Below are 22,536 nucleotides of genomic sequence, written 5' to 3'. Positions count from 1 at the left end.
GATATAGACTATCTAGCTATTCTACCAATTAAAGGGTTTATGAAGGGTAACTAGGTATATTATTATAGTCGTCAGTAACAGATATGTTTTCTTTGTGGTTAGTATATTTGGGTTTAGCAAGCGGAGTTGTGATGGAACAACAGTGTGATACCTCTTATACCAGAGTGCACCCCAGTACACCTCAATTTGTGCAGCTGTTTGAAAGGGTCCTTTTAGTGTTTCCTCTCCTTCAGAGAGAGCACTGAATTGCTCCCTAGTCTTTAGAGATGTGAGCTCTTTCTTTCCCCCATCCTTTCTAGGCTTTGCCAGAATAAGCAGTCCAAGGTCTACCTCCCTGAGCCACCCTTTCCCCACGCAGAGGTGAGAATACCAAGAGTCTCCTCAATCTCAGGGCAGTCATGGTTTATATAGATTTTTTTTTATTCATTGTTTTTTTTTTTTCAATTTTTTCAATTTTGCTAGAGCTGTTAGAGGTGGTGAAGCACAATACTATTGGATACATTTCTTGAAAATGAATCACTTTGACTCATTCTCCAGCTCAACCCCATCCCTCCCTTACCCAGTAACAAAATGGATGCATTTATAGGTGTCAGAGAATACATAAAGTGCTTCCAGACTTTCCAGCCCTCTGTTATAACTCCACCCTTGTCTACCGTCTGCGGTGAATTAAGTACAAATTCCTCCCATAGGAAACCTTTATACACTTTATATATGACCAGAATATCTGGACCCCCCTTGGTCTGGGGCTGTTCTTCATGGTTTGGGCTAGGCCACATGCGTGAAGGCAAATCTTAACGCTACATGTTATCACATTCTAGATGATTGTGCTTCCCCAACAGTTTGGGGAATGCCCTTTCCTGTTTCAGTGTGACAACGCCCCTGGGCACACAGCACGGTCCATATATAAATGGTTTTCCTGAGAACGGTGTGGGAGAACTTGACTGGCCTGGACAGTGCCCTGTCAACACCATCCAAAACATTTGGGATCAATTGGAAAGCCAACTGCAAGCCAGGTCTAATAGCCCAATAACTGCCCGACCTCACTAATGCTCTTCTGGCTGAATGGAAGCAAATCTCTGCAGTAGTGCTCCAACATCTAGTATAAAGCCTTCACAGAAGAGAGGTGGTTGTTATAGCAGCAAAGGATGGACCAGCTCCAAATTAATTCCTATAATTTTGAATGAAATGTTGGATGTCAGGTGTTCACATACTTTTGGCCATGTAGTGTGTTTCTACTTAACATATTTCCTTCATTGACCAGTCACAGCTGAAGGCATGTCATTAACCAACACATGCCTTGTGCTGCAATCAATGTTCTGGGGTGCTCTTTTTCATGCCCTTTTTCATCTCTTTTCTGTTAAGCTGATCCAAACCAACAAATTGAAGCACTACCCCAGTATCAATGGCGATTTCAGCAATGACTTCCGTCAGCCCTGTGTGGTGTTCACTGGCCACCCCTCCCTGCGGTTTGGGGATGTGGTGCACTTCATGGAGCTGTGGGGCAAGTCCAGTCTCAACACCATCATCTTTACCGGTGAGATAGTGAATCGGCTGCTGGTGAGATGCACTTAAAAACAGGAGCTATTCGGGTCTGTTTATCTGAACAAGGAATGGGAGGTGTTGGGGTCTATTTCCCTGAACAATTAATGGAAGTTGTTCAGTGTCTCACACAACAGACCCCAACAAGTAGCCGTGGCTGGTACATTTACTTCTCTTGTCATGTGTGTGAACCATATAGCATGAAATGGCACCAAGTTGGGATATCAGAGAATGATATCAGGGATATCAGAGTGGAATATTTGGGATATCAGATAGAGGCACAAATCTGGCCTTGTGGGGGAGCTGATCCTGTGTGTGGTTCCTCCTCAGAGCCGGACTTCTCCTATCTGGATGCCCTGGCTGCCTACCAGCCCTTGGCCATGAAGTGTGTGTACTGCCCCATAGACACCCGGCTCAATTTCCACCAGGTCTCTAAACTTCTTAAAGAAGTTCAGGTACTCATCATCCACTTCTTTTGTAAATCCAAGATTTTAAAACATTTGCAGTAGGGGGGAGTATGTAATAAAATGAGAAATGTTTTTGCTAACTTTTTTTTACTTTTTATGCAGTTTTTTGTTAAAAATCTAGTTTTCAAAGCGACCATCACTGAATCTGTCATTGTCAGAACATATTGCAGATTGAAATATAACATAACATAATGATGAGAACAGGCCATTCAGCCCAGCAATGCTCGCCATTTTCCTGACTAAATTGGTGCTCTGATTACAAACTAGATAGTATCTAACACTGTATCAAGCCTAGTCTTGAAAATCCTGTTTCTGCCTCTACTACATGATCTGACGGGCTATTCCACACATTGCTCTACTAACAGAACTCAACCTGAAGTATCTCTTGTAGTCACTTTATTGATACCCTTTATGAAAAAGTCTCAGTAAAATCACCCGTGAGTCTCCTTTTACTAAGATTGAAGAGATTAAGCATCTTAAGTCTTCCCTCATAGCTTTGATCTTTCATACCAGGAATCAATTTGGTTGCTCTTCTCTTTTTTGTATTTTGGTATGATATTGCCTTGCTTCCAGTCCACAAGTATTTCTCCAGTTTCTAAGGACTGTCTAAAATTGCCTGCCAGTGGTTTAAAGATGATCAAGCCTAACTGAGTACTCTTGGGTGTATGCCATCAGGGCCTGCTGCCTTATTTGTCTTTAGTTTAAGTAACTAGAACAAAGCGCCCTTTGGGCGTTGCAACCGTTGTCTTTGAGCCTCCCTGAGCCCTGAGACTTTTGCCCCTGTACCCCAGGCCTCTCCATTGCGCTTGTGTTGGCCAACAGAGGGGGCTGCTCGCTATAGCAGCTTCATATCACTCTTCTTCTTCTACTAACTACTTGCTCGCACTAGTTTTAGAGAAAACTGCTGTGGAAAACTCGGTAGTGTTGCTTGTCTGTCTTGTACATATAGATAATTAAAAACACTGCATTGAGGCAATGTAGTTTGACCATTTTCTTTATTGTGTGTTCCATAGTTTAGCATAGCTTCACTCACCATGGTACTGTAAACTATGATTTTCTGACACGGTTTACAAAGTTACTTACTTAGTACCCAGTTTTAACAGTCGGCCTGCACCATAGTTTATTACAATACAACAGTTACCATGGTCAAAACACATGAAACCGGAATTGTCCCCTTTTTTATTTCATAGATAATAACATTGGATATTTTAATGATATATTGACCGCCAAACTGGAAATGTCCCCGGTATTCATTTCAGAAATCTGGTCACCTTAGTTAGCTCACTTCTTTGTTAGCATGCGAATGGTAGACGGTGAATCAGCACCGTGTAGACTGCGCCGACCGCAAGAAGAATGAAAGCTAGCTAGGTAGTTTATTAGCATGCTAACGCCAAACGGTGAATCAGCAATATACTTCAGAATTCTTACCTGACTTCGCTAGCTCGTGCCAATCTCTTGCATTTGGCATCACGACTTTGCGACAGTGATTTGAGCTTCTTTTTAGCCCTGATGCAAACGTTCCTCAAAAAAAAAACTCTCTGTCTTGAATGGATCCTCTCCAGCGTTTTCAGTTCTGAACCATCTGTGGTGTAATGTTCCACTTACGGGTCGGAGACGAAAGTCGAACTCACGAATCAACGCTTTATTAAACCACAAAAACAGTGCCGAAACAAACAACTCTGTAGCGAAGCACCACTCTCCATACAAGCTCACAGTTTAAGAGACCAGAAAACACACAGAACAGTGAATAAGTACGAAAACAGTGAATAAGCAGAGACTGTATAAAAATCTTTGGAATAAGTACCAAGCGGGGCCAGCCCTCCTACAGTGGTGTAACTGTTACCATTGGTATGGTAGTTCCGGGTGACAGTAGTTCCGGATTGAAATTGTGAAAAACAGCATATGCAAACACCGGCCCCCTTTTGGGGCAAGTTTGGAGGGATTGGAGGAATGTGAATTGGAGGAATAGTGGGACACACAAACACACAAACCGCTCTCCAATTATAGTAGTAGGATTCATCCAGTACTTCTTTATCCTCTGTGCCTCCCAGTCTATTAGTAACTTTTTCTCTAGTAAAACTCTCAACAAAATAACTATTTAAGGCATCAGTAATATCTTTATTCTTAGAAAGCAATGCTCCTTCTTAATTCCTGATGCACCTGATATCCTCTTTGACCTTTCCCTACAACAGTATTGAAAGAAACGTTTAGGATTACTTTCTGCGTCTTGGACAATTTGCCTTTCGAAGAGCCTTTTGGCTTCTTGCAGTTCTTTTTTAACCTTGGCACGCATATTACAATATTCAGCCGTATTACTCTGTGCTCTTATTTTTATATATCTTATACAGTTTTTTTTCCCCCTCAAACTGCCCCATATGTGACAGGTGCTGGTGTTTTGGTCCTCAAGTAGGGCAAGGTCATTTTTCAGTTTTTTACAAATTATGAAAGTGCAGATTATAAGATTTCAAATGATGTGTCATACATTGAAATCTGAAAATAGTTGAAGAGGATATGCTTATTTGAATGTTGGTACTCCTAAAATCAAGTAGCAGAGAAAATCCCCTTGAAAGATCTTGAACTTTTCACACTTCTCACAGGGAGATAATGGGTGGGAACAATAGCTAGTTAACTCCACCCCAACCACTAGAGTACCTGTCAATCCTTGCCCATTTAGGGGTTACCCTATTTATAGCTTTATAACTCCAAATGTGAACACCACAGAGACTAGAAAAATGTCTTAAATGAAGCAATACATTTGTACCATTTATAATACTAGCTTAGATTACTTTATATTCATAATTTTGTAAGAAATAAAGTGCCACAAATGCAATGGTCAAGGCAAAAAATCTAAAATGAATTTGCTCCTTTTTTAGTTCGCAATGAAATACTGGGAGATTGCAGGTTAAAGTATACATGTCCTGGATCAAAAACTTCTTGACCACAAGTTCATAAAATCTAAGGGTGGATATGTAGAACTACTAAAGATCTATGAAGCAAAAACTAAGCAGTGTACCCAGCATCTCCAAATCTCCCCACAATGTCTAAATTATTAACACTGGTCTAAAATAGCTAAGGGTCCAGAAACAAATCCAAAATCTCTCCAAAAAGGAATATAATGCTTTTTGTCCATTGTAAAGCATATGAGCCCCTTATGAAGGTTTAAGATGAAACATACAGATATAATTTAAACATAATGCAAACATATAGTCACACAATGCTGCACAGTACCTAAATGTGTAATAATTAACTCTTGTATGTAGCCTATTTCTATACTCTGTACACTCCTATGTTTTCTTGTATGGGAATGGGACGATATGAAAATTTTCAGCCGTCCACCACGTTTTGGCAATGTTTCAACACTCTCCTCATCACTGTTGTATGCGTCACAAAAACTAATACACTACTAACTAACACTTACATTACAGTGTGAAATATCCACATTACATAATACCACTAACCTATTTAAAGACAATCAATTTCTAAAATAACGTATATAACCGAAATATTTTGAGCAGTAATACTTACATAGCAGTGATGAAATCTTATCTATGTTCAGTAGATGGAGACAGACAGTAAATCAATGACAGTTCTATCCGCTTCTGTTTTCCTCCAGAAAACGATGTCAGATAGGTCTATCAGCAAAAATATGGCTTAGCTATGCCCAGAAGTCCTCAATAATAATGGTATTTTCCAAGGAATTACGAAAAATCGTCGACAACGTTTCGTTAGGTGCAATGTCTTTTAATGCTACCATATATAGAGCGAATGCCATGGTAAGAAAATGTTCGGTTACGCTAACCTATAAAACGCTATTCCAAAAGCAAAATTAGACATGTTATACATCGTTACAAAGCTTATACTCTCACCTACTGATTGAGTGTCCGCCATTGTAGCAACCTCACACAGTAAACAAACATATAGGCTACTACCACACGGCTTTATTTATGAGCGGTGGCTTGACCGAAACAAGGTGACAATAGCCAACGAAATCAAACATGCTAATTAAACTGCACCCCCATCACGCCTCCAAAACCCGGCTGTAAGAATCACTAAAACAAGCCGACTTTGCTGACAAATTATAAGTATTTAGTGACCCTAAAAATGCTGTTTATTCTATGGAGTGACTTCTTCAACACTAACTTTCGTAATACGAAAAAAAGGAAAACGGTAAAAAAAAATTTAAAAAACCTTTTTTGCCTCCTAGCGTGATTTCAAGATTTGCGACTTGCGGACCTTTTCTCCAGCACCCGTCACATATGGCTTTGTTAATCCACTGGGGAGGCCGTTTCTTCAACTTACTTTTCCTTACCTTTGGAATAAGTTTATATTGTGCCTCAAGAATAACCGTTTTGAAACGGTCCCACTTTTCATTTAATGAAAATGCTGGTCATAGAAGAGGCCTTGTTAATTTTCCATAATACATCAAATCTAACTGCAGAATGATCAATTACCTCTATGCTACTAATTCTGTCCAAATTACATAGCACCAGATCCAGAATCGATTTCCCTCTTGTAGGCTGATTGACATACTGGGTCAAAAAGTCCCACCTGAGCTACGCATAATGAGGTAGGATAGTAGGAATGCTGTTATACTGTGCTTTTCCCAGTACATCAGTTTCAACCCCAGCTGTCCTGGAAATTGACATCACACCAAATACTGCTGTGCTGGCACTGGTTTAGGGGCATCGCTGAAGTTTTTTGCATACAAACTTTTCAACCAGTGCACAAACGCCTCAAGGTTTTACACCCAAAGCAATCCTGCCAATTTAACATGACAAGACAGCCACTGGACTTTCCAGGGCTTGATGAGTACATCTGAACTAGCTGATTACAAATTATTGGTACACAAAGCAATGCACTCTGGGAATTTTGCCACGGGCAGAAGAATTGTTCCAAATATTGCACAGAAGGCAAAACGATACTTGTGTTGTGACGCAAGACAATTTCCAGAGAAATCTAACAATAAAGTGCAATATAATCCAATGGTGCTCAAATTCGGTCCTTGGGCCTCCTGTGTATTTTCATTCCAACGACAATTGCAATCTCAGAATTTTAACAAGCTATTCATGTTTCTTAATTAGATGTTTTTTGTGTTTAGAGCAATTCTTTACCTTTATTTATTTTTAACTGGCTCCTAATTAGGTTGTTGAAATTTTGTTTTTATGTTCTTTCATAATATTATAATCAATGCAGTGCCGGTTTGGCTCGTTATCAGTTGCTTTGTCTGTGAATTCTTCATTATCTACCAAATGGCTCCTGCTCTTCTCTTTTCAGCCACTGCATGTGGTGTGTCCAGAGCAGTACACACAGCCCCCCCTATCTCAGGGTCACCGCTCAGACCTGATGCTGGAGCTGCAGCCGCCTCCTGTGCCTTACCGCCGCTGCGCTGTCCTGGGACTGCCCTTCCGCCGCCGCTATGAGCGCATTCAGCTGCTGCCCGAGGTAAGGCCTACAGTTTTTCTGTCTTGTACTACCAAACTGTGATGCATCATAGATTAGAGAACTACCAGGAAATTTCCTTGGCCCTGGATGGACACTGTTTACAAAAAAAATAGAATTTTGACTCGCTGAGATTTCTTGTCATTTTTTTACAGTAGGTGACCCTCTGATTAGATGTATACCAGAGAGAGGGAGGGATGTTGCTGAGAACGTGAGAGATTTAGATAGAGACAGGGACATTGATGCCAAAGAATGGGTTGTAAGAGGTGGAGGCATCCCAGAGAGAGATGATACATTACCAGTGAAAGAGCCAGTGCACTCAAAACTAAACTGAACTCTTTGCTTGAAAAACCCGTTTCGAACAAGAGACAAAGAAACTCAGTGTTTTTAATTTGAACAAAACTGTGTCTGCACGTCCCTAGTGCAAACTGTTTGCAATTCACAGACCTTGTCCTGACTGCAATTGCAATTGGTTGGTTGCATCATGGTTGACTTGACTGGGGGCAGAGTTCATCTTTATTTTCCAGTTCATCTCATCACTTTACTGTTCCGTAGCAGGTTGTGTCTTGATGGGATACAGGAGATTTCGGGAAGTGGTGTCTTGTCTGATAGGTTAGCCAAGATAGAAGAATTAAATCTGCTGTAAGGAAAGTTTGACCTCATTTGTTAGTAAAACTAAGTATACATTGTTTAGACAGAAAGGTAGCCTAATTACTTGTTCTCCCCATCTTTTATTGGTAATTAGGGGTCCAAGCAGTGAAGCTGGTGGAACCCTATTGTGTCTGTTAGGATTATTAGGGGTCCAAGCAGCGAAGCTGGTGGAACCCTATTGTATCTGTTAGGATTATTAGGGGTCCAAGCAGCGAAGCTGGTGGAACCCTATTGTTTTTGTTAGGATTATTAGGGGTCCAAGCAGCGAAGCTGGTGGAACCCTATTGTATTTGTTAGGATTATTGTTATTATTCTTATTTTTTTCCGCTAAAAGTGTCTGAGGCTCAGCAACCATAAGTCCTAGAGTAACCAAATTTGGCAGGTGGGTTCCTATGGCCCCCCACGGGGGCGACATAGCTCAGGAGGTAAGACCGATTGTCTGGCAGTCGGAAGGTTGCCGGTTCAAACCCCGCCCTGGGCATGTCGAAGTGTCCTTGAGCAAGACACCTAACCCCCAACTGCTCTGGCGAATGAGAGGCATCAATTGTAAAGCGCTTTGGATAAAAGCGCTATATAAATGCAGTCCATTTACCATTTACCATTACTCAGGCACTAAAAATCACCTATGTCGGCCAGATGGTGTCGCTATAACAAAGGGTCATGCGTAAAAGGCCATAACTCCCACACCATAAGTTAGATCAACACAAAACTTCATCGACCTATGCATCTGAACGTGCTCTACAACTTTGCCATTGGCACCACCTATGTCCGCCATATTGTTTTTATTAGTTGGGGTGCGGAAGAGCTGGAGCTCCAAATCTAAGTGTTACGACATCTAGTAAACTTCTTTACGGCAAGCGACATCCATGGCGACACAAGTAATCCGACACTGTAGGGTCTAGTTTTTATCAGTGAGGGGAGAGTCTGAAAGTCGGGGAAGCAATGGAAGACAGTGCCACCCAGAGTGCATGCTAGACTACCAAAAGTTTGTTAGTAAAAGCTTTTTGAGAGGATGAATAATTACTTTTCTTGAGCCTGGATCCATTTGAAGACAGTGTCGGGTGAGTTCGTTTAGTATTTGAATCTGTCATTATGCTGAGAAATAGCTAAACCATTTTATTGATAGATTCTGAGTTTCTGTGCAAACGCGCGAAAACACGCTGGTATAATGAAACAATGACGGTAATACATATATAGTCCGCTTCGTTCCGTTGCTACCATAACATAACAGACTATCTTGTGTCTACAGCTGCAGTTTCTCGCTGCAATTACTAATATTGAATATAAACAAAAGACGCAATTTATGCTGTACTCTGCCAATGTCTAAATAAATAATACGGTACGGTAAAGCTTTGAGAGGATGAATCATTACTTTTCTTTGGCATGGATCCATTTGAAGACAATATCGGGTGAGTTCGTTTCATCTTTAAATCCGTCATTATGCTGAGAGAAATCGTATTCTCAATTTAATCTCTAAATTAACTGTAATCTTAGGGTTGTAACTAGTTAGCTGTTTCGTAGGTGACTTAGTTAATGCACTCGTCTTACCTATTGCTTGTATTTTTGCATAGACTGCGTTGTTGCTGTTCTTGTTTGTGTTAGTGTTAATCAGTTTAACCTACAGGGTCCAAGTTGAACTGTGCGGTTGTTCCCTGCACTTGGAACGGTACATCTCTCTAGGGTTTTCGACACACTTGTTCCTGATTATGATTATACACTTTGTTGCACATCGCTCTGGATAAGAGCGTCTGCCAAATGCCTGTAATGTAATGTTATGTAATATTTCGTAGCAACAAGATAAACCCGACATTAGCCCTAAAATATGCCAATACAGCAGTATTGCAGACAACTCTGCTCACTGAATAACGAAATAAACAAGACAATTTTTTTCAAAATTATACCATGTCATTCTACAGTCAATATCTGGGACTAAACATTGAATAAATATACAATCTTACCATTGGTTTTACGCGTAGAGATGTCCCTTTTGCGAATGAGTGGTCATATATTGTCTTGGACAATCCGTTTGTGAAATATACGCGCATCTGTGACGCCTGGGTCGGCTATCTTCAATAATAGCTGTGCATAATACCACACCTTTTGCTTACGGCGTTGTCGCCCTTCTTAGTGCAATTTGGCTTGATTGACAATTCATTTATTCCGTAGGTGAGAGTATAAGCTTTCTAACGATGTATAACATGTCTGATTTTGCTTTTGGAATAGCGTTTTATAGCTCAGCGTAACCGAAAATTTTCTCATCTGCCAATGTCTAAATAAATAAAACGGTAGGCTGCTCTCCGCGTAGGTCGCGACTTGATATCTCGTCTTTTGTTTAGTTTTTTCTCAATGTCGTATTTATTATTTGAAATGTGTATTTATGTGTTATTATGTCTCTGTGGCGCTCTGAAATGTGCATTCTCTGCTAAGCTGAGCAATGGATTGGAATATGTGTCTGACGTAGTGTTGCACGGTATTCCAAAACTTCAGCACTTTCTCGGTACTTAAAAAAAGAAAAGAAACGGTTCGCTATTAGAATATTCCGACGTTCGGTAGTTTTGAGTCAAATGTAAAAGCCAGGGAAAATTGTCTCCCGCATTACTGATTTAGAGGGTGAAAAGTGTAATTTGTCAGAATCTTCGCTAGATGGCAGTAGCAACTAAGGTTGCCAAGTGAGATGACTTGCGCTTGTGCACTCAGCTCCTTGATACAGGGCAAGCTTTGACTCAGTTCACTTCAGTAGCAACAGGTGTTCCAATTTGGAAATATTTTATTATAGATAGATGCTGTATTGTTATTAAAATATGCTGTTTTTAAATCTATTTAAAAGTGAAAGACCTGTTTTAAAGATTATTTAGTTTACAACTGTTTAATTTTTGAAATATATTTAACATATTTTTCTATTGTTCAGTGTTGTAACACTATAGGCCTATGCATATTAATATGTTGAAGCGGCTTCAACTTAAAGGTTGTTAATGAACCAGGTTGTTAATAAACCATGACGACATAGTAAAGGCCTTAACGGGAAGCGGCCAGGACACATCCATGGCGACGCAACTAAGTCATCCGGCAGCGTCTCTTAGCACAAAATTGGCCATAAGTCATCAATATTTTATACAATCATCATGATATTCAGTAGATATGTTGGGTGAAGGCATATGATCATGAGGACAAAGCCATTTTGAAATCGCTCCATAGGGGGCGCGATGGTGCCAATGCTTGGACCCCTCCCAATGCCGCTTGCGGCTTTAATTTCTTTATTTTTCTGTTCCTCTGTGTTCTTGACAGTGCCTGATGCAATACACCCAATTAGTTTTCTTTTTTTAAATTAACCACTCAACAAATGTTTTATGGAACAACTGATGTTGGCATTAACATCAAAATATCTAAATTGGCTTATCAATGCCATAGCTCTAGGCCAGGCATGTCAAACATACGGCCCGCGGGCCGGACCCGGCCCGTTGGATGATTTAATCCGGCCCGGCATAAATTTCTGAGTATGTCAAAAAAAGAAGCGAGTCTCTAGCTCATTTCTATCAAAAGTTATGATTTTTTAAAATAAATACAAACCAAATGCTCCCTCCGGCCGCGGGAGGGCAGTACATGTGTAAAAGAGCTGCATGCGGCATTGACACGAGTTAGTACTAAAAATAAACCGGCAATCTTGCTTCACAATTCACCACTACTAAACAAGTTATCGGTCAACACACCCTTCCCAAAATGGCACTGTCAAAAAAAAGAAAAGTGGACACGGAGTGCAGAGTTTTCAAGGAAAAATGGACTGAGAATTATTTATTCACAGAAGTGAATGCAAAACCAGTGTGCTTGGTATGTAATCAGCAAGTTGCAGTGTTCAAAGAGTTTAATATTCGGCGCCACTATGAGACTCATCATAAAGACAAGTATGACCACTTGAAAGGACAAATAAGGAAAGACGAGATAAACAAATTGGTGGCTGGTCTGAAGAAACAGCAGTCTACTTTTACGCGCAGCCGCGATATCGCTGATGGGGCTGTAAGAGCCAGCTACATTATTGCCAACGAGCTGGTGCAGGCATCCAAGCCATTTTCTGATGGGGAGTTTGTAAAAACATGCATGCTGAAGGCTGCAGAAGTCGTGTGCCCTGAAAAGCGACCTGCCTTTGCCAATATTAGTCTAACGAGGAACACTGTCGCAGATCGGGTGACAGAACTCTCAAGTGACTTGACAGGCCAAATGAAAGAGAAAATCAAGTCATTTATCGCATTTTCAATTGCAATAGATGAGAGCACCGATGTCACAGATATTGCTCAACTGGCCATATTCGTTAGAGGTGTTGATGAAACTTTGACCATCACCGAGGAGCTGCTTGAATTGGTGCCCATGAATGACACCACAACAGCAGATGACATTTTCAGCGCTCTCGTTGGAGCGCTGGACAAGGTGGGAGCGGACTGGTCCCGTGCCGTGAGCCTGGCTACCGACGGTGCGCCATCAATGGTCGGGAGAAAGGCAGGCGTTGCCACAAAATTCCGTGACAAAGTACAGACCGCAAATGGAGGACAAGAGTTTTGGGCATTTCACTGTATTTTGCATCAGGAGGCGTTATGTTGCAAAACACTGCAAATGGACCATGTTATGAGTGTGGTTGTGAAAACTGTCAATTTCATCAGAGCGCGCGGTCTAAATCACCGTCAGTTTGACACATTTCTCAGTGATAATGTCATTCATGCTGGCCTACCATACCACACTGACGTGCGGTGGTTAAGCAGAGGTGCAGTACTCAAGCGCTTCTTTGAGCTACGAGGGGAAATTAGACAGTTCATGGAGAAGAAGGGACGCCCAGTAAAGGAACTTAAATGCAAGGAATGGGTGCAGGATCTTGCGTTTATGGTTGATATTACACAACACTTGAATACACTTAACACTACATTGCAGGGCCGTAACAGAGTTGTCACTCAATATTACGACAGCATAAGTGCGTTCAAGATGAAACTGTCACTGTGGGAGACGCAGCTATCCAACGGTGACATCGCGCATTTCTCTTGTCTCACAGCTGTGCGTCCGGAGGCACCGGACCGTCCCGATAATGATTTGGAAAAATATAAAGACAACATAACAGATTTGCTGCGAGAGTTTGAGCAGAGGTTTCAGGTATTCAGTGAACTTGAGAACAAATTTGGCTTTTTTCGCTCGCCATTTACAGTGAAGCCTTCTGATATGCCAGCTGACATTCAACTCGAGCTTATTGACTTGCAGTGCGATTCCGCTATGAAGGATAAATTTGGGTCCGTGGGATTGGATCAATATCTCGTGCCAGGTTACCCCAAATTAACAGCCATGGCTGCAAAGGTTCTATCCATGTTTGGGACTACTTATCTTTGTGAACAGGTGTTCTCCGTAATGAACAATAATAAAACAAAGCAGCGCTCAAGGTTAACAAATAAACACTTGAATGACATTGTTAAATGTGCTGCTACTCAGGATTTGACACCTAATATCGATACACTTGTGAAGGCAAAAAGATCCCAAGTTTCAGGAGCCAGCAGCAGCAAGTAGACTGCAGGAGTGCAGTGAGAGAGAAAAAAAGTGTGATGACACGAAATTTGTTTGCACTCATGAATACAGATCATTAAAAATAAGATTAATCTGGTTTCATATTAAAGACAATTAATATTGTGCAGTATATTCTCAGCTTCAGTAGGCCCAGCCTAGTAGTTTGATCTGATGTAGTCTAATCTTATTGCCCATGCACTGCTATAACTTTTATTTTGTATTTCTTTTTTTATTTATTTCAAAGCAGTATGACAATTAAGGCGAAAATATTTTTTTCATAGCTCCCACTTGAGTTTGTTTAGTGTGGTGAGTTGGTTCAGGTGTAAAACTGCATTCACTTAACTGTTAAAATAAACCAGTTGTTAACCAATTCACCGCCTAACATGAAATCATTTTTTTTTTTCCATTGTTTGTGAATAAATGTGTTGTGCTTAGAAAAGATCCCTTGTCATCCGTGATTATAATATGTAGGGTAGGCTACAAATGTAGGCTGAATGATAAAGCATAGTACTGAAAAACAAAGCTAAATATTTGGAGTTGACATTCTTTTACTGATCCGGCCCACCCGAGAACAGAAAGTCTGGATCCGGCCCCAGAGCCAAACTGAGTTTGACACCCCTGCTCTAGGCAAACAGCTTCACTTTACTATTGTATGAGGAGGTCAAACTGTAAGATTAGCCCCTGCTTAACGTTGACAAGACTCATGTCAACAGGCTAACGTAGCAGTTTAGTTTTAGTAAACACTCATGTAAGAATGGAAAAATGTGTCCTGTTGCTACTGGATTTTTTTGACAGTGTATCGTTTGGCGAATTATAACCTTACTGATCTTTTCTGTGGATGATATTTAGTGGATAATTTAATAATGTCAGCCTTGTCAGGCGATTATTTTACACTGCTGACCGCACGTAACGGTAATCATTAGTGTCATTCGGTTAACGTAGTAACGTTAGTAGCTCTTTCCTTCTTCTCCACTCTTTTTTGGTGTCCCAATTTATGTTTCTGTTTCGGCATTGCGCTTCTCTATTAATATCCTGCTGGCTGCTGCTGCAGTTCGGGAGCAATAACGTTACATTACATGCAAATTCTCAAAAGAGGAATGGACCAAACCATTTTTTTAAAGGAGGGGGTTATTGCTCGGAAAATAGAAACTTCTTTCATCAATATTGCATGATTTTGGGGCTTTGTTTTAACTCTGATACATTAGTATGAGTATTAGTTAGGCCTATGCATAATAATTTAGTCATAGAAAGGGGGGCCTACATAATAGGCTACTCAGGTTTCTGTGGGCCCCTAGAATTGTCATCACCTTTCACCCCTAAACGATAGCCCTGTATGTGCCCCCCCCCCCCCCCCCCCCCAAAGGTAATTGGACAATTGGCTCCTCAGCTGTTCCATGGCCAGGTGCGTGTTATTCCCTCATTATTTCATTTACAAGTAAGCAGATAAAAGGTCTAGAATTGATTTCATGTGTGGCATTTGCATTTGGAATCTGTTGCTGCTAACTCTCAATAAGTCCAAAGAGCTGTCACTGTCGGTGAAGCAAACCATCATTATGCTGAAAAAAAAAACCCATCAGAGAGATAGCAAAAACTAGGTGTGGAATAAAAAAATTAGGTGTGGCCAAATCAACTATTTGGTACATTCTTAAAAGAATGCACTGGTGAGTTCAGGAACACCAAAAGGCCTGGAAGACCATGGAAAACAACTGTGGTGGATGACAGAAGAATACTTTCCCTGGTGATGAAAAACCCCTGGCCAGATCAAGAACACCCTCCAGGAGGTAGGTGTATCTGTGTCCAAGTCAACAATCAAGAGAAGACTTCACCAGAGTAAATACAGAGGGTTTACCACAAGATGTAAACCATTGGTAAGCCTCAAAAACAGGAAGACCAGATTAGAGTTTGCCAAAAAACGTCTAAAAAAGCCTGTACAGTTCTGGAACAGCATCATATGGACAGATTGTGCCAGAATGATGGGAAGAGAAGAGTATGGAGAAGGGAAGGAACTGCTCATCCAAAGCATGTCACCTCATCTGTGAAGCATGGTGGAGGTAGTGTTATGGCGTGGGCATGTATTGTTGCCACTGGAACTGGTTCCCTTGTATTTATTGATGATATGACTGCTGATAAAAGCAGCAGGATGAATTCTGAAGTGTATAGGGCTATATTATTTGCTCAGAAGAAGAAGTGGAATGTTCTGCAAGGGCCAAGTCAATCACCTGACCTGAATCCAGTTGAACATGCATTTCACTTGTTGAAGGCAAAACGCCCCAAGAACAAGCAGGAACTGAAGACAGCGGCAGTAGAGGCCTGGCAGAGCATCACCAGGGAAGAAACCCAGCGTCTGGTGATGTCTATGGGTTCAAGACTTCAGGCAGTCATTGACTGCAAAGGATTTGCAACCAAGTATTAAAAATGACAATTTAATTTATGATTGTTAGTTTGTCCAATTACTTTTGAGCCCCTAAAATTCGGGGGGGTGGGGGGGGCGGCTATGTATAAAAATGGTTGTAATTCCTACATTGTTCATACAATATTTTTGACAAAACCCTTAAATTAAAGCTGAAAGTCTACACTTAAATCACATCTTGATTGTTTCATTTCAAATCCATTGTGGTGGCGTACAGGGCCAAAATGATGAAAATTGTGTCACTGTCTAAATACTTGTATAAATCTGACTGTATTTAGTGAAAACTGTACGCTAAATTTGAATATGCTAAATATGCTGTCCCTGATTCATAGTATACTCCGTTTCAGATTTATCCTTGTGTTGGCAGCAATAGCCATGAACAATCGCACCTGGCTACAAGGCTACCGCCAGTGTGTGTATTACTGTAGGTGGTGAGTTGGCCAGCTAAGTGAGCTTGGTCTGAACGGTAACTGTGGCAGGAGAGTCGGAGAAATGCATTCTTCAATCAATTCATTTTTTGAATTGCAGTGTGTATGTGGCAACTTCATCTATTCAAAGGACCCAACGAGTCGCTGCTGGTGTTTGATAACTTTTTTCATTAAATAAATGAAATAGAAATTTCTAAAAAATGTTTTCTGTTTACTCAGGTTCCTTTTGTAAATTTTGACTAATGATGAGAGAAAATCAGGAAGGGGCAAATACTTTTTCACAGCACAGTAATTTTGATCTGTTTCACACTTCTCAAAATTGCAATATGTTGCAAATCAATTTAGTGAGTTTAATGAAATATTTACTTTGGGCTCTCAGTACCACACTGAAATGTGTGAGGCAAAATTTTATTTATTTCTCTAGCTAAATGAGGCAGAGGAGCAGCAGGCTACCTGACCAATCAAATCAAATTTTACTTTGTATCTTGCTTGTTTGATGCTGAGTAATGGTGTAACAATCAGTAGACATTTTAGTTCATTTTATGTATTACTGTGGGACAAGCAAGGATTAATTGAGAATATGTTTATTTTCTGAATCCAGCAGTTCCAGCAGTCAATGCCCTTGTTAAAATGTTCAGCACTGAATACTGAACTCAAGCGATATTGCGTGCTAGAACCCCTCACTTAACCTACACGTAAAATATATTTTATATGATTTATTGTAATAATTATTATTGAAAATGATTATTATCAATTAAATCTCTGAATTCATTGATAGGTCAGTTTACAGAAGACTGGTGGAATCAACCAACAAGTCAAAACAAGCTCTATACCAGGTTTTAATATTAAATAATTTGATTCAATATGAATCAGTCAATTAGATGAATTGAAATCATACATTCTTTATTGAATGCAGGCTCACTACTTATAAATTACAAAACAGAAGACATACAAAACATTAAACAATTAATCTAGAAATACCAGAACAGAGAGAGAGATGGATAAGCCAGACTTTGCCAAAGTATCACCCAGTTCCAGTTCAAGTGCCACAGGATGAAAGGAAATCAGCTAAAAACACACAACCAAGGAACCACCACCAAAATGAAAAGAGAAAAACTCTTCTTCTTCAAGGCTCCGAAACCAACAGCAACACAACACAACTTTTTCCTGTGGCTTAAATACCTTACTCAGCATGGCTTGAGGATGTTTGCCCTGATTAGGTGATGCCGAGTTAATGTGTAGGAGAGAAGGGAAGGGGGGTCAGACTAATTTATGATGAGGACTGGCCTACCGAAAGATTACATTCAAACTTAAAAAGGACACGGGAAAGGGAAATGTTAGGCACGTAGCTATGCAGGGTCTCTGACCCCCGATATGGTGTCCTATGTCTTCTGGTTTGTCTCTTCTGAGGAGGTGAGACCCATAGATTGTCTGCCTAGATGAGGGTATCAGTGGATTTTAAATTGCCCGAATCACATTTGCTTTGGTGCTTGTGACAGGGAAGCCAACTCACATTCTTATTCACGGTTTCCCTCTCTAAGGCCATAATCAAAACACTACATATTCTGCATTACAAAACCTTTGTAAAAATGTTTAGTTTTATTAGAGGATTTTTTGTTGTGTCTGCACACTCCCATTGGGTTGAATAGACATATTTTCCTTTGTTTTCCCCCAAAAGCAGGTGTGAATTAAGTACCTTGATGTGCCACAGTGGTCTATACAAATAATCCTCCCAAGCTGAGAAGCTCAAAGGCTAAGAAGAACTTTGTTGACTTTATGTAATCAAAAGGGATAAAAACAATGTAATATTTGTCAATGTAACATGCAGCATTAGGGAAAGAGCCCAGCTGGCCTCTAAGAAAGAGGACATGCTGCATAGCGAAGGAGCCCAGCAGGCCTCTGTGAGAGTGTAGATACAGCACAGGGAAAGAGCCCAGCTGCTCTCTTTGAAAGAGTAGTGACGGGGAAGTGAAAATTATGTGATAATATTCTAATTTCTCAATCCAGTGGTTAACACCCTCGTTTGACATCCGGCACTCTGAATATCAACTGTTAAAACCGCTCACTTATCCCACATGTAAAATAAATTTAGTTGATTTAATTGGTTAATTATTATCAAAGATATCAATTATGAATTAAAATGCCAAATTATTTGATAGGCACAGAAACATGTTGGATCAACCTTTATGAAATATACAACCAAATTTAACAAATGTTTCAAAAATGGACACAGACTCTAAAGAAATGAATGAATAGCTTTCTCCCAGAATAGTCCCTGACCAAGGTCCATCCATCTATCCATTATCTATACTGCTTATGCTGGGCAGGGTCATGTTGATGTTGAAGATAAAGAAAACAAACAACAGTGTCAGGAGCTCCTTTTTATGTTTTAATAAAATGACCGGTTGGGAAAAGGTACCTGTACAAGTACAGTCTTCAAAAATATAATGGCTAATTATAGTTTTCAGAGACAAAGAACTGTTGTTACTGCCTGAGATCTTTTCAATCTCCATATTCAAAAGTTCAATTATTGGCTAATCACAGGTTAGGGTCAGGGAGTCCATACCAAGACTGACCATATGGGTCCCTTCCAACTTGACATTCCTTTGATCCCTTAATGCTCTTGATTTATACTCGTCCTTTTTAGTACAGTCTAGCTTAACTGACAATTCATTTATTCAGTAGGTGAGAGTATAAGCTTTCTAACGATGTATAACATGTCTAATTCTGCTTTTGTAATAGCGTTTTATAGGGCAGCGTAACAGAAAATATTCTTAGCATCGCATTCACTTACACATTCACTCTATGTTAGCAGAAAAATACGCTACACCTAACGAAACGTGGTCAACAATATTTCATAATTCCTTGGAAAATACTACTATTATTGAGGACTAAAAAGGGCGACAATACCGTAAACGACACGTGTGGTATTGTATTTGTGTGTATTTATTCAATATTTAGTCCCAAATATTGACTGTAGAATTACATGGTATCATTTTTGAAAACTTTTTCTCGTTTATTTCGTTATTCAGTTAGCAGCGTTTTCACTGCTGTATTGGCATATCTTAGGGCTACTGTCTTGTTGCTATGACGGAATATTATTTTTGAGTGGTGAAAGAATATTTTTATGAATACCCAGATATACAATATTATCCATTATGTCATGGGTGGGGAGTGTAGTTGCAGATGAGACTGCAGGGAGGGGGTGCGTGTTAAATGAACGACCAGTGGTGGCGCTGCGAAACTCCGTATTCGGCATAGTTGTCATGTATCGTCTACTAATGAAACTAAAACAAAGCGTTTCTGTTTTTAACTCATACTTTGGTTGCAGTAGCACTGAATGTCTGAGTTCAGTAATTTTGGCGTGCCGACCACTAGGGGCTTTGCACTAAGAGGTTAAATAACAAAACAATTCCCCCCCCCCCTCAATGAGCTTACAAGATTTCCATTTTCATTTAAAAATCAAACTTTTGAATGCAACCCACTTAAGATTATCTGCTTATATAAGTACATATATCATATAATGTAATATTAAGTGTTTATAGACAAGTTTATACAGTTTAAAGAATTTTTAATCATGAAAAAACTGGTTTAAGCAGGTATGTCCAAACTTTTGACTGGTACTGTATATAAAATATGCATTTCTGTAAATCACAACATAATTACGTATTTCACTTCAAATCAACTGTTTTGACTCAAGAAACTCACTGTTGCCTCATTTTCAAGTGGGAATTACAAGCTTTCCATCAGTACTCTGGCCTAAAGTATCTAGGGGTCCTGAAACATGTCCAAAATCTCTCCAAAAATGAATAAAATCCATTATAAAGCATAAAAATGCTCCTTATGAAGGTTTAAGATGAAACATTGATATCAGATTTTTAAAAATAACACAAAAACATTATCACATAATGTGGTACAGTACCTAAATGTGTAATCATTAACTCTCGTATGTTTTTACTCTACAGTATGTAATGTTTTCTTGTATGGGGATGGGACGACATTAATTCAATATTCAACCGTCCACTCCGTTTTGCCAGTGTTCCAGTTCAGGTCACATCTGGTGCATTAAACACAAACACTACAGCTACCAATGAAGGCATACTTTACAGTGTGAATATCCTCATTATAAAATACCACTAACCTATTTAAAGACTCTCAATTTCAAAAATAACATATATAACCAAAATATTTTCAGCAGTAACACTTACATTTGGATGATGAAATCTTTTCTGTGTTCAGTAGATAGAGACAGAGACAGAATCAATGCTGTCGTTCCCCTGTTCTGGCTTAGTCCAGGAAAGAGTATATCAGCTAGGTCTATCAGCAAACATACAAACATGTGGTAAATGGTAAATGGACTGCATTTATATAGCGCTTTTATCCAAAGCGCTTTACAATTGATGCTTCTCATTCGCCAGAGCACTTAGGGGTTAGGTGTCTTGCTCAAAGACACTTCAACATGCCCAGGGCGGGGTTTGAACCGGCAACCCTCCGACTGCCAGACAATCGGTCTTACCTCCTGAGCTATGTCGCCCCTAACCATGCTCAGAAGTTCTCAAGAATAATAATATTTTCTAAGAAATGTCGAAAGTGTGCAGTGTGTGTGCCAGGTGCTGTGTCTTTTATTGCTACCACAGGCGGAATTCGCAATGCAGCGATAATGAGACAAAACTTTCGGTTACACTGAGCTATAAAACGGTATTCCAAAAGTAAAATTAGACATACATTGTTAGAAAGATTATTTTGTCTCCTATTGGATCGATTAATTGTTGTTCAAGCCAGATTGTACTACAAAGGGCGACATCACCGTAAACGTGTCACATTACGCACAGCTATTTTGGAAGGTACCCAGGCCTCAAAAATGGGCCTATATTATTTAACGGATTATCCAAGACAATACATGACCACTCTGGTTTGAAAGGGAATGCAATCTGTACGTGTAAAACCAATGATAAGGTTGTATATTTATTCCATATTTAGTCACAGATATTGACAGTAGGCATGGTATAATTTTTGAAAAATTCTTCTTGTTTATTTCAGTGTTCAATGTTTTTCACAGCTGTACTGGCATATCTTCGGCTATTGTTGGCTTTATCTTGTTGCTACGACAGAAACGGGAAACATTTGTGGTAAAAATGTATGTATGCCCAGATCGATACTATTATCCAGTGTGTCATGCGTGGGGGGTGTAGTTACAGATGAGACTGCAGGGAGAGGGTGCTTGGTAAATGGACGATCAGCTTGACAATGGTGGCACTTAGAAACTCCGTCTTTGGCGTAGTTGTCCTGAATCCTCTACTAATAAAGCTGGAACACAGAGTTTGTGTTTTCAACTCATAATTTGATTACGGGAGCACAGAATGTCTGAATTGAGCAATCTAGGCACGCTAGCGTTCCGACCACTCGGGGTATTGCGCGAAGGGGTTAAGGTGTGGCAAATAAGTGTATGTTTCACAAATGGATTGTCCAAGACAATAACAGATCACTTAATCTTGAAAGGGACATATCTATGCGTAAAATCCATGGTAGGATTAAGGGATTCGAATGAGTAATCAATTACTCATCGGATATGTGCATCCTCAATCTTTATTTTCTCATAGAGGCAATGCATATACTGTGTGTTGATTCTTTGCTTCTTTTATAATAATTCATTATGTAAAAAAGAAGAAATGCATTAAAATAAAAGTATATTTTTTCATCTAACAGAATAAAGGAAATATTTTTTTTAAATGCTTGTTTTGATTACAATTATGCTTTTTCTTGGGAAGTCATTGTATAAGCAAGATAATGTCTAAAGGTCTGAGTATTACGTCGCTTGAATACCCTGTGCTGAGGGAAGTTGCCAGAGGAGAATTCGCTACCTTTGTCATGAAAACCGGCATTTAAAAATATGAGTTTTTTTTATTGTCAGCCTATTGTGTTAATAACATTCAAAACCAGGTAACAACAGCGAGCTAGCCCTATAGCTTGTTATCTATAAATATGGCCAATTTCTTAACATTCTCTGTTCTGCAATGTGCTGGTTTGCTAACATGTCCTGATATGAGGTATACTCAAAGCTATATCTCAG

General features: G+C 39.8%; 1 protein-coding gene across 5 annotated transcripts in view; it reads left to right on the top strand.

The window, feature by feature from the left end:
- Positions 1–22,536, top strand: part of ints9 (integrator complex subunit 9) — an 86,819-nt gene that overhangs the window by 60,828 nt on the left and 3,455 nt on the right. For all 5 annotated transcript variants that reach the window (XM_035421475.1, XM_035421477.1, XM_035421478.1 and 2 more), the window contains 4 exons: positions 300–360; positions 1,363–1,534; positions 1,870–1,994; positions 7,281–7,448. In XM_035421475.1, coding sequence (XP_035277366.1) covers positions 300–360; positions 1,363–1,534; positions 1,870–1,994; positions 7,281–7,448 — 526 coding nt within the window. The remainder of the gene's footprint in view (positions 1–299; positions 361–1,362; positions 1,535–1,869; positions 1,995–7,280; positions 7,449–22,536) is intronic.

The sequence above is a fragment of the Anguilla anguilla genome, chromosome 6 (assembly GCF_013347855.1).
Source record: "Anguilla anguilla isolate fAngAng1 chromosome 6, fAngAng1.pri, whole genome shotgun sequence".
Classification (NCBI taxonomy): domain Eukaryota; kingdom Metazoa; phylum Chordata; class Actinopteri; order Anguilliformes; family Anguillidae; genus Anguilla; species Anguilla anguilla.
The sequence above is the reverse complement of the archived record's forward strand: the minus strand, read 5'-3'. Positions and strand labels throughout refer to the sequence as shown.